Consider the following 13637-nt stretch of genomic DNA (forward strand, 5'->3'; position numbering starts at 1 on the left):
ATGATAGTTAAAAAAAATAAGCTTAGTTCAAGTGAATTAATTCTAATTCAAAATCATAAGAAACTCAGTGACAGTGTCTCTGGGGCTCAGATTTAGACAAAGTTCAGTGTAGAAACTTAAGAAGAGATTTAGTTAAGAATGGATGCTATGTTTTAAATCTTATTTAATGTGAGCAACAAATAATCACATGCATGTTTGCATATCAATATGCAAATACGTGTTACATATTTGTAGTTATCGCTGATTTCAAACTCAGTCTGACTTTGAGAGGTTGGCTAAGAGGGTTGAGAGAAGTGAAAACTTATGGTTTCAACATCAAATAAGTGAGTAACATAATGCTTTTCCTCAATAATAAATATTTATATCAATACCAAAGTTCCCTTTTCCAGTGTCATGGAAACTGAATTATATGTGCTGAGGTAGGTACCTGATGATTTGATTCCAGAAGTTTCAAATTTAAAGTGTGCTTTACAGCTCTTGTCTGATTTACCTTATAGGATCTGTGTGAAGTACTGGGTTAATTTTGCAGTCACTATCACACATATATAAGAAAACATAGCAAGTTAGTAAAAGATCCTGAGGCAAAATCTGGGGCTTACATCTGGTGCTTCAGACACTAGAATAAATTGTTAAGAGAAATATGAATTAAAGAATTACAACAAACTCTGTGCATTCTGGCTACCTTACAATCCTGGATGACACTATACTCTTCTTGAAAAAATACAAAATGAACATTAAAAAACCTTGAATAAATGCAGCCTAAAAAGAGTATGTACAAACTCTGCTTTTCTTACACTGGAAATGGTTGATTTATACCTTCTCATAGAGTCTTTTTTGTGATTCGAGCTCCAGATGCCTCATTTCCAGGTCTTTGGCTGTGGCAGCAATTTCTCGATCTCTCATGTGTACCTATGGCCAAATCACAAACTGTGAATATCAAAAATAAATAACAAAAATAATTTTTGTTTAATTTAGTAATCTTATAATATGAACAAACCACTAAAAGCATTTTAAAATAATAGATATTGGGTTTTTGAAGCCAGAGTAATTCACAATATATTCACATTCACTGTGGAATCCAGAAATAATCTCTTGAGTTAAAGTTAAGTGTAATTTTCTAAAAAAGAAAGCACAATTACCATATGCTCATTTGCCCAGGCTGGGAGAACAGATGGCAGTTCTTTCCATATTACATTAGCCATATTATGAGTTAGAAAAACTCGAGCAATTTAAATTCACAGTGGATGAAAATATAAAATGTTTAATCTTATTTGATATAACATTTATTTAATGTTCTTTTTGATTAAACTTCTGTACTTTTCTAAATTCAGTTTGGCAATGAGTAACTCCAAGCCAAAGTGTACTGTGGTCTATTCCACCTGTGTGTGCCCTGCTTGGATTCAGCCAATTTAAAGTTCACCTTTCTCCAAAATTTGACTATTTGGAGGCATTTCATGCCTATACGCTAGAGGGTTTAGATAAAGGACTCTTTACATAGAGAATCTTGGGAAGTGTCTTAAATACTTGGCTGCCTAAAGTCCTCATTTTTGGGGGGGTGAGAATAACACAATATGTGTTTCAGAACAAAAAGTAAAACCCATTAGCATCTAATCTAAACATATCATCTAACCAATAAACAGTTAATGACTGCATTACTATATCTGTGCACAAGGCAAGTGTTAGATATTGTAGGCACACTATCAAATACAATCAGAGACACAGTAAAAATGAGGATGTAGTGGGATGTGCAAGGACACACATCCAAAGAGTAAAAAAAACCACAGGCTGAAAACCAGTTCAACTTAGAGGTTCTTGAGATAGCAACTAGCTCAAAGGTAGGGATACCTGAGTTGATGGAGCAAGAGTAGTTACAATGCTAAGAGGCAGAGGAGAAGTTTGGCAAAGCAAAGAATGCTTTTTAGGAATTTCAATTACAGAAAGTCTTTAGCTTATGAGTTTTCAGAGATACAAAGAGCTATGTACCACAGCAGAACAGATCAACTCTGCTTGTTACTAACAGATGTGTCACTTGCATGTGTCACTTTGGCCCCAAGAAGTCTCTCCTGCTGGTCCCTGAATTGTGAGTAGAGAAGCTCCTATAGTTCAGCAGGCTCAGAGCTCACTGTCAGGACTGGAAGCTGAAGGGCAAGAGGCTGGAAGGGGAGGCAGAGGCTGATCACGCCCTGAAAGGACTCGACAGGATGCTCTCGCCAAAAAACTGCCTTTACTATCTCAAAGGAATAAAGAGATCACAGAGTTCTAAGCCCGAAATTACTTTTGGGGAAGGACAGACTTTTCTAGAATAATGAATTATCAACCTCATTTACTAGATAGTTAAAAGCAGTCATTAGATTTTAAAGACAATTTAAAATTAGTTGGCTTTAAACAAAGCATTATCTCATGCTATAAAAAGAAATGATTAATATAAAAATATTTCATATGTGATCAAAAGCAAGTTTGAAACTCTAAATTAGTTTATAAATTCAATGCAATCCTAATAAAAATTCCAATAGGATGGGAGGATTCAGAGAGAGAAGGAGGGAGAGAGAAAATTTTCAGTCTGTTTGAAATGATAAACATTTGAGAATACTGAGGAAAACTGAAAAGGCAGACTAATTGTGGTAATGAGGCCTACTAATTAGTAAAACATTACCCAGGTGTTATTCCAACAGTGTGGTACTGGCCTAGGAGATCAAATTTATAAGGGAACTGAACATTTAGTAACTATCAGCTGACAAATGACTTTTGCTAATATTCAACAAATGCTGTTGGGAAAACTGATGTGCCTTTGGAAAGAAGTAAGCTTGGTCCCTAACTCATTTCTTACATTTATCAATAATTTTCAGACATCAGGGGCTGGCAAATTTCTTCTGGAAAGGGTAACAGAGTTCAATACTTGAGGTTTTGTGGGATGTAGTGTTTCAGCTGTTCACCTCTGCCACTGTAGCACAAAAGAAGCTAAAGGAATACGTAAACAAGTGTGACTGTGGTCCAATAAAACTGTGTTTATGGTCACTGATACTTGAATTTCATATGTTTTAAAAAATCTAATATGATTTTCATGCCATGAAATATTATTTGATTTTCTTAACCACCGAAAAATGTTAAAACAATTCTAATTTATGAGCCTTACAAAACAGGTGGTCTTGTAAGAGTCAGATATGCTGGTGCACAATAATCTACTGATCCTTAAGACAGAGATTTAAAAAAACAACAGAAAAACACAGAACTAGAAAAAACTGCATAGGTGGTAATAGGAATGTGCTAAGTCGCTTCAGGTGGGCCCAACTCTTTGTAACCCTGTGGATTGTAGCCCACCAGGCTCCTTTGTCCATGGACCTTCCCAGACAAAAATACTGGAGTGGGTTGCAATTTCCTTCTCCAGGGGATCTTCCTGATCCAGGGATTGAACCTGCGTCTCTTATGTCTCCTGTACTGGCAGACAGGCTCTTTACCACTAGAGCCGTGGTAACACAACCTTAAATGGGAAGGTTAGTAAACATGACAAAAACCTAGGCATCATAAAAAACCAATGAAGTTGGTTATCCAAAAATTAACAGATTTTACATGATGAAGACAAGACACTGTAAACATCCTTAGAGATGTGCAACACCGGAAAAGGCAACACAAGGAGAACATTCACAACAGACGGAAGGGTGAGTGCCCCGACCTGCTGCTGGGTGGCTGCTGAGCACTTAAAACGTGGTCAGTCCTGACTGAGGTGTGCGGCAAGTGTGAACTGACTACTACGTTTCAAAGACTTAGTACAAACAAAAGGTAAAATACCTCAAAGATGTCTGTATAGCAATTACATATTGCAATGATAATTTCAAATATATTGAGCTAAATGTTATTAAAATTAATTTCACCTATTTCTTACTTTTTAATGTGGCCATTAGAAAACTTAAAATTACCCACATGGCCCACATATTTCTGTTGGACACTGTTGCCCCAAATGATAAAAGAGCCTGTGTAAACTGACAGGAAAAGGAGTGACTTGGTAGAAAGATGGACAAATGATTTAGTTATGCAATTTATAGATCTACAAATGGCAAATGAAAAGATAGTTAACATCACTAGCAAAAAAAAAAAAACAACCCCAAAACCAAAAACCATTTTTCACCTATCAGATTGGCAGATAGTAAGACTGATACACTCCAAATTGACTAGGGCATGAGTATATATGCCCTTTTATACTCTTAAAATAGCTTAAGTGGTTTCATTTTTGGAGGACAATTTGACATTCCTTGGAATTTACTCAACAAAAATGTGTGGAAGTCCTCAGAGATTTGTACTGAGAATGTAGTCTGGCACTGTTGTGTACAGCAAAATACTGCAAACAACCTAAATATCCAACAGCAAAGGATTAAATAACCAATGACATGGCCATCAAATGGAATACTATACAACCATAACAAATAATTTATCTCTGGGGATGAAATGAGAGAAAAGTGGAGAAGGTCCACTTTTAACTCCATATATTTTATAATCAAAATCTTTTTAAACTGGCTATGTGTAAATTTTTATATTAAAAAAATAAATATTTCCCATACTTCACAATTAACTTCATGGTTAATTGATATTTCCATTTTCAGAGAATCAGTCACCAAAGACCCTTATCAACTTGACTCATTTTCCTGAAATTTCTAAAATAATTAATGATTAATAAAATACAAAAGAAAGTAAGAATAGCTGGGGGATGGAAGAAACTATATAAAACTAAAGGGGCTATTTGATATACATTTTGAATTCTAGGAACAATATTTAACTTGAAGGTGTTTGTTACATTTAAATGAGAGTAAATGGGGATAATGTATGAGAGTTAAGAATAATAAACCTTTCTCTCAATTTCATCATCCAGCCTTCTTAGCTCCATTTCACGCTGATCTTGTTGAAGCTGCAGGAGACGTCTTCTTGCAGCATCTTGTAAGTGCATTTCCTTTACTTTCAACTCTCTTCTCACAGCAGCTAGTCTTAAACACACAATACATCAAGAGGAATCAATAAAATCATTTCCGAATGTGTATTTAAATGGAAAAATACTATGTTCCACAACAATGAAACGCCTGAAACCTATTTTAGCCTGCTTTCCCCATTTAACTGGTGCCATCGTAACATGGCTATTTTTATAATACAATGAAAAGTGCTCAGTTAGAAAACAAGCCTGCATTCATGAAAATAACAAGTGTACATGACTACAGCCAAATTATAGCTAAACTGGCTATTTCTTCATACTTAAATGTTCTCTTTAATAGGTCTACTACTCAGATCACTTCAATACAATTGATATATTTTATCTGAGAAAAGAATGCCAAAAAAATACTCCTATGTTACCAAAGATTATGTATGATTATTCTTTTAGAATTTTGCGGAAGGCTAATGGCTCAGTTCAGTAATTTTTTAACCCACACCAGAAATGTTTCATAAAGTCCTATCCAAAAATAATCAATAAACACTTACAAAAGTGATTTTCCCAATAATTAGGATTAGTGTTAATGCTTATCCCATAATCTTAATCAACTTAAACATTTTGCCTTATGTTTAAAGCAATACTTACTTTTGAATAGCATACTTTTGAACAAGCATTTACTACTTCTTTCCCCATCCTCCAAAGTATGAAATGCACGATGAGAATAGCATTCTATATTTTAATTTTTAAGTCTCACAGGTATGTTTAAAACACAATTTTTAAAAATTATGGAAAAAAAATCACACTCCTCTTTTAATTTTAAAATTTTCCGTAATTTTTAAAAACTGTGTTTTAAACATACCTGTGAGACTTAAAAATTGTCTCTTAATCTGTGTGACTTAAAACTTGAAACATATTTACCCAGCACTGTGGTACAAGGCATTTGTGTCCACTGTAAAATAACATTTCTAAATAGCAATATCCTTCAAGGTACGTTAGATCATGTATTACTTCTGAATAATCAGAGCAAGTTATATCATACTCAGTATAGTTTTAGAATTACATTTTACTATAGGCCAATTTTTTGAAAAGTATATTATAGTTTCTTTTTATTAACTTAAACATATGCTTAATGGAAAGAGCAGAATTAGCAGAATTGGGTAATGACATATATAGTGAAGCTGTATATAATTTCACAATAGTGAAAAATGAAAGAAATACAAATTATTAAAATAACTCAGATGTCCAGCTTTTTCCAAAGTGCTAAACACACCTCTGTCTTTGCTGTATCATCTTTTCCTCCTCTTGTAAGAGTATTTCTCTCCTTGTTTCCTCAGCTCTACGAAGCAGTTCCTGTTTTTGGTACCAAGCTTCATCTTCAACTCTTTGCTGGTCGACTTCAGCTTGCATGTCTTCAACTGCCTGCCTAAGTTGATAATGTTTATTATTGTAACAAAAAGCAAACAAGGAAACAGTAATTTAAGTTCAAGAACTACCACAACACAAAATGCACACCTGATTACACGTAATTGTTTTGCTTCTAGATGCAAAAATATCTTTAAAGATATTTCCTTCAAACTCTGATTTTATGCAACTACTTAATAATTTACATGTATTTTTCATAAAACCTTTATAACAGATTTTGTTTTCATCAAAGAACAACCAGTATTACCTCTCTCTTAAGTAATCCAATTCATCATTCCGTATTCTTTCTCGTTCTTGTGTCTGATAGTCCACAATGAACTTGGGATATTGATTAAACACTGGATATTGCCCTTTGGTCAGCGCAACAAAAGCATCAAGCATGTTGTCTGGATGGATATCAGTGGGTGTGGTATCCAGGAGACGATACACCTCTCTAATTACAGCACTTATATCCAGGTTATTCCGATGGTGAAAAAAATACTGGAAGAAAACTTTGTGATTAAACTGAGATTTACAGAGTAATGCAACTATAGTCATGCGTTATATAAAAAATTATATAACAAATTTTGTTCATTGAATAAAACAAATTTAAACATGTTAATGTGAATTTAGCTTTAAGAGGTTTCTTTTTTTTTTTTGCGAATTCACTGAAGCTTTTCTCAACCCAAGTTTCAAAATGAAGGTCCAGTTTCATATTCTCAAAAATGTAATAAAATTACACAACCATATTATGAAATTGTGAAATAACACTTTTAAAATTTTAACTCAAAAATGAAGGCTTCCTTTATAGTAACAGAGTGTTTCAACAACAAAACAAATTCTTCTACTAGAATTTATCTTCAAAATCCAAAATAAAGAAATTCAAACCTAAATTAGCCTTTGAAAACAAGTTTGATTTTCAAAAAAAATCTGACAGTTTCCACATTATCTCATTCCACTGGCAGATCCAAGTTCTAATATACATACACACATACATGCATATATGTATGCATCCTGTGCTTATGAAGTGAAAATAAAATTTGATAGAAACCACAAAATAAGTAACAAGCAAAACCAACTTACTTCATCCTGTCTACCAAAAGAACCTCTCCATTTAAAAACTTCCTCCAATGCTTTCTGTCAATCATTGTCCTGCTAAGCCTCAAAATTCTCATAGTTACCATCCTGCACATGTAATAAGCAACCAGATTATCACAGACCAGTCAAATGCACAGAATGAATGACTACTCGATTGTTAAACATCCTTTAAATAGGCAAAAAGCATGCAACTCCAATATTGTCATGAAGCTATGATTTTAGGTGAGCAGCCAAGCTATAACTGACTCTAACTATGAAAAGGCAAGGATGCGGTGGTGTAACTTGTTCTCCGCTATATTCCTACCATCTGGCACCAGGACTTGACATACAGTAGGCACTCAATAAATAAAATGGGTTTTTTAGTTGAAACAAATGAAATTTTAGAACTATGACTTAACAAGGATATGTACCTCAAAATCATCTTTACGCTTACAGTTGAGCAAAGGTGCTCGAGAACACATGTTGTAGGCCACAACAGTCATCAGGAGGAACGAAGGATGGTTGGAAAAGACATTATCGAATAATTTGAGCCACTCCTCTCTTGTCAGTACTTCTGAGAACACAGTTTCAAGAAGAGGCCATGCATACAGCTAAAACAAATAAGAAAAAAAAATGTAATAGTTCTTGAGGGAAAAGTCATAACAGTCATTGCTAATGTGCTCATGTTTGGTTTAGATACTAAAATCATTACATTAAGAACATAATTATGAGAAGAACTACCCTAATTTGGGTTCTTTATAGACGTTCAGGAAAGCAGTTTAATGAAGAAAAATAATGGAATATTGTTAAAAATATAACTAGTATTTTTTTATTATAGACTTTCAAGAAAATAGTTTTATTTATACCAGAACCAATGTTAACTTCCAAAGTAAGCTATGTTATTCTAAAAACCTTACACTTCTTACCTGGGAAGTTACATCATGATTTATGAAGTGTTGCAGGAGTTCCTCGTCATGATATGCCAAAACATTTTCTATCATACTAAGAATATTGATAGGAGGATTAGGAAAATATTCAAACCAGTGTTGACACCAATTGACTATGAAGAAAAAAATTGAAAATTTATCTTTACCTTTCTATATCATTACAGGGTTTTGCAGTTCTTAAATGTATCCACTTTTATGTCCTCAATATGCCCATGAATAAAGAAAACATGACTTTTTAAGTTCTAGAACAATAGATTTTACACCTACATCACGTTAACATGGTATTTTAAGTTTATAGAAGTTTTCCAGTTTCTTCGGAGCCAGTCGATGAGAAAGTGTCAATTAAATGAACAAATCTTCCCGAAATATTCCTGATGGTAGCTACAAATCTCTGGTTCCTGCTGACTTGCGTGCGACCTGTATTTCGATTTCTCCTGGTTAACAAAATGACCCTTCTAAAAGAGCTCCCTATTTAAGTCTTCGATACACGTGATCAATGTTAAATGGCAATCTCATATTAAGAGTCCCATTTCTAGAAGACTGTTCTGTAGCCATGGTAACAGGTAACCACCAGGTCTGGTTTTAAATCTAATTGATCAACAACTCATTTCAGTAAACTTGACTTTGAAAACCAACCCGTCAGTGACAGCAGCAGCAGTATCCTCTGAAACTCAGCCAAGAGAAAGCAGAATTGATTCTGCTGAAGAGGCTTCTAAGGCTGACTTTTTAACTCACTCTCACTTAATAACTAGCACAACCCCCAGAACAGTCTTTTCCAAAAGAACCTCAGTAAGATGACCATTTTTGCTCAGTGAACCTACGTCTAACCACCTCAGCTCTATGTAAGTATTTAAATTCTGATTTTCTATTTTAAATACTGAGCTGTGGCTACATGTTTTGCTAAGATCTTTCTCAAATTAGCAAGTGAAAGGTCTGATCAGAATACCGGATTAATAGTTTATAAGGTCCTTCCAATTCTAGAATTACATTATTTCATTTATTAGTTAAGGACTTAGATTTGAGTTAATAATTCAGTCATAAATAAAATCTTGCAAAGACTAAGCTTTTAAAGAAACATTTCAGCTTCTTTAACTGCTGCTTTTTTTTTGGGGGGGGGGCGGTATTTTTCTTGTATTTTAACTGCTGCTCATTATAAGTTAACTTTAAAAGAAAAACCCAGTTCAGCAACATCTCCTTAGGTAAATACCTACAGTGTGCCAGACACTGCTTGTTCTGGGAATTTTATTTTATTTTATTTTTGTTCTGGGAATTTTAAAACACCATGCACATACCCAAAGCCCTCTTGTATCTGCTGCCACTGCTGCTAAGTCACTTCAGTCGTGTCCGACTCTGTGCGACCCCATAGACGGCAGCCCACCAGGCTCTGCCGTCCCTGGGATTCTCCAGGCAAGAACACTGGAGTGGCCTCTTGTATCTAATCTTCATCAATAGAATAGCTGTCTTCAGTTAAGCAAGAGGGCACTCCTGTTTTATATAGTAACTGTCTCTTCTATTCTGCTGGGTGCCACCACACAGAAATAGACCTAGAGACAGCAATGACCAAGAGCAGGATGGAGACATGATCACTGCATGGAGGTCCTTCACTAAACCTGAAGCATCTCCTCCTGGAACCCTAAAGAGTGATTAAAACTGACCTTGATCAACATACTGCAAATTATACACAGAAGTAACTATATTTCTTCACAAGTTCTTCTTGGCCCCAACTAGACCGTAACCTGAAAGCCAAAGCAATGGCTTATTCCCAAACCGGGCTAACATTTAGTTGAAGCTCAGTTTACTGAATAAAACTAGTTTGAGACCCTTGATGAAAATCCCTAGCTACTCATGCTGTCATGGATCTCCTAGATTTAGATTTCATGTTTAGAAGAGAAAAATCAATTTCCTTAGTATATAGTCATGTGTTAGCTACGTAACAAGATTTTACCGGAAGTAAAAAAAATACATAGTTGTGCGTGCCTACCTAAAGTAGATATAATCTGTCTTTCTTATGGTAAAATATAATTTGCCGTTTTAACTATTTTAAGTGCACTGTTCAGTGATGCTAATTTTATTCACAATGTTGTACAACCATCACTATTTCCAAAATCCTTTCCCAAGAGCAATTCTATACCTACTCAGTACTAACTTCTCACTTCCACTTCCTCCCCCCCCCCCCCCCCGCCAGCCCCTGGTAAACTTCTATTTTCTGTGCCTTTTAGAGAAATTCCACATAAATCTATCCTGTGTCTAGCTTATTTCACTAAGCATGTTTTCAAGTTTCATCCATGCTGTATAGCATGTGTCAGAATGTCACTATTTTTTAATAATACCCCACTGTCCTTGCGACCCCATGGACTATACAGTCTATTGCATTCTCCTGGCCAGAATACTGGAGTGGGTTGCCCTTCCCTTCTCCAGGGTAATTTTCCCAACCCAGGGATCAAACCCAGGCCTCCTACATTGCAGGTGGATTCTTTACCAGCTAAGTTACCAGGGAAGCTCGCATATACACACATATGGTTCATCCATTAATAGACACTTGGGTTATACCTATCTTTTGGCTATTTAAGACTAATGCTGCCAAACATTCATACACAAGCATATACTTGAGTCTCTGTTTTCCGTTCTTGGGGGGATATCCCTAGGAGTACCATTGCGGGGTTATACAGAAATTCTATATGTAACTTTCTGAGGAACCACCAAACTGTTTTCCAGTGACTGCACCATTTTACATTTCTATCAGCAAAGTATGAAGGGTTACAATTTTTCCACATCCATGCCAACACTCGTTATTTTCTTTTTCAAGATTACAGCCATCCTAGTAGGTGTGAAGTGGTGTCTTGCATGGTTTTGATTTGCATTTTTCTAATGACTAATGATCCTGAGCATTTTTTCATGGGCTCACTAGCCATTGTACATCTTCTATGGAGAAATGTCTGTTCAGGTCCTTGTCCAATTTCAAACTGGACTGTCTGTCTTTTGTTTTCCTTTTAAAACTCTCAGTGTTATTGGCAGGGCAAACTAGTACAACCTCTTTGCAGAATCAATTAGAATATTCATATTTTATAATACCATCCTGGGGCTCAACCCAAAGGAAATTATTATAAATTTATGAGCTTGAAGCTAGTCACAAAATTGTTATTTTTAATACATAAAAATTAGAAACAACCTAAATGTCCAACAGTAAAAGATTAAACTAGAACATGTACATTACGGAATATTACAATACAGGATAAAATGTCTAGAAAGTTTACACAAATAAGAGAAATATATATAATGCATTAAATAGAAGTAGTATAATTATAAAAATAACCCCCTAAAAGTCTAACAGTTGGGGGATACACTTTATGGTATACCTATAAGAGGAAATACTATATATAGGCAAGAAATTATATTTTAGAAGACATTTAGTGATTTGGGGAAAATGCTCTTATATTCACGAATATATTATCAAGACTCTCTAAGGAAGAGGAATATTCATAACTTTTCTTTTGTAAATTTTCCTTTATTTTCTCCAATGATGGGTAAAAATTTATTAAAGCAAATACAACATAATAAAATAAACGAAAAACTGTCAAGAGAAATATACTAAAAACTCACAAGATGTATGCTGGGAACTTTTAATTTCTACTTTTCAGAATTTTATTGTTATAGCTGAGTGCTTATCTCCTTTGTACAACAAAAATACATATAAAATTGGTTATTTTTGTTAAACCAGACTTGGTTTAACTTGGATCCAGTTTATTAACCATTTAGTTGACCTGATCTTACTTATATAAAAAAAATGACTCACTTTTTTAGTGTATTACTAGATAATGATGAAGCAGTAAACATACGGGAATACAAGCTATAGGTTCTGACTGCCTGGGTTCAAATTCCTATTCTACCATTAACCTCATCATGGAGCTCAAGCCCTTTTCATCTCCAAAGAGGAGATAATAATGAGTAATACCTACCTCACAGGAGTCCTGTAAGAGTTAAGTGAGTTAATAAAGGCAAAACACTGAGAATGGTACCCGATACACAGAGTTGTCAGTAGAGGTAATAACCAAAGGACGATGAGAATGGGGTAACGTCAACACCGGCCAAGTCAGGCATCGTGTGCGGAATGCTTCACACACTTACTGCACTCTTCTGAACAATAACTGACTTTCAATTAGTGAAGCACCTGCTTCCTTCTTACTAACAAAATCTAGCCTGTAACAGTATCATCTAAAATGCAACCATCTAAATTTTATTTAAGTAAAAAGGTTTATTTATGTGTTAATGTCCAAACTGTCCATTTTATGCTCTAGGTCTGTCTCATACTAGAATTGTTAAACATTGCAAAGATGAAAAGATACCAGGAAATGGTACAAGTATCTACTCTTGGTTTCATTTTTTACTTACTTATAAGCGTAGCAACAACTTCAAAACAGATGAGCTGGTTGTTCTGGAATAATTTTACAAATGGAAATGCCAGAAGTGGAAGATATGGTGTGTCACTAAAAATGGTGGACCAGTGAGCTAATGCAGAGAGGGTTCTGTGAATAAAATAAGGAAATAAAGACCAGAAAAGCTTGTTAAAATTTGACTAAATAATATATTCAGATTACAAAAGACAATACAGAAGGTAAATTTGGTGAAACTTGGATTTGCCTGTTTTCCCACAATGAGACTGAGGATATAAACTCTTGGCAAGAATACCAGAAAAGTGATGTGCAATAATACATAGGTAAGATTTTTATTACTGGTAATTTTAAATTTGATTACTTGGTTAAGAAGGTGTCTGCTAAGTTTCTCTACTATAAATCACCATTTTCTCCATTTGTAATTAATAAGTACCTTGGGGGAGATACACATTGCTGCAAAATACTGAACATACCTCTGTAATACCCTGAGTAGCTTCCTGCTTTTGATGGGGTATTTCTTCTGAAGGTTGAGAAATGCCACATGAATGCCTTTATCTATAAGGTTACTAAATGCTGTATGATTTTCAGGCAGCTGTAGCAGTGAGCGCCAAATGAACATTCTGAAATTAAAACATAGTTTTAACCAAGAAAAACTGGGGGGATAAGACTGATTTAACATGTAAGGATTTAAATTTTACCTGTATTTCGTTGGAAATTCACCATAGCCTTTTAATAAGATTTGTAAACGCTTTTTGTTTAATCCATCTGACAACTCATTCTATAAAGAGAGAAAAAATAGTATCAATAAGTCCACTGTGGCTTTCTAACTTTAGAACACAATACACAGTAAAAAATATTTTATATCATGGGACTCTCTCCACACACACAAAATCTTTCTCTCTCCTGAGT

At 34.7% G+C, this 13637-nt stretch overlaps 1 protein-coding gene across 3 annotated transcripts in view; it reads right to left on the reverse strand.

The window, feature by feature from the left end:
• TBC1D31 (TBC1 domain family member 31) overlaps window positions 1-13637 on the reverse strand; it is a 62532-nt gene that overhangs the window by 14496 nt on the left and 34399 nt on the right. For 2 of the 3 annotated variants that reach the window (XM_061123266.1, XM_061123267.1), the window contains exons 9-17: window positions 13427-13506; window positions 13202-13348; window positions 12727-12860; window positions 8317-8450; window positions 7822-8001; window positions 6582-6814; window positions 6183-6335; window positions 4838-4973; window positions 817-909 (exon numbers count right to left, since the gene is read on the reverse strand). In XM_061123266.1, coding sequence (XP_060979249.1) covers window positions 817-909; window positions 4838-4973; window positions 6183-6335; window positions 6582-6814; window positions 7822-8001; window positions 8317-8450; window positions 12727-12860; window positions 13202-13348; window positions 13427-13506 — 1290 coding nt within the window. Of the gene's footprint in view, window positions 1-816; window positions 910-4837; window positions 4974-6182; window positions 6336-6581; window positions 6815-7821; window positions 8002-8316; window positions 8451-12726; window positions 12861-13201; window positions 13349-13426; window positions 13507-13637 lie in introns of those variants that run through there. The other variant, XM_061123268.1, reaches the window with a different exon arrangement.

This window comes from Dama dama, chromosome 21, assembly GCF_033118175.1.
Source record: "Dama dama isolate Ldn47 chromosome 21, ASM3311817v1, whole genome shotgun sequence".
Classification (NCBI taxonomy): Eukaryota; Metazoa; Chordata; class Mammalia; order Artiodactyla; family Cervidae; genus Dama; species Dama dama.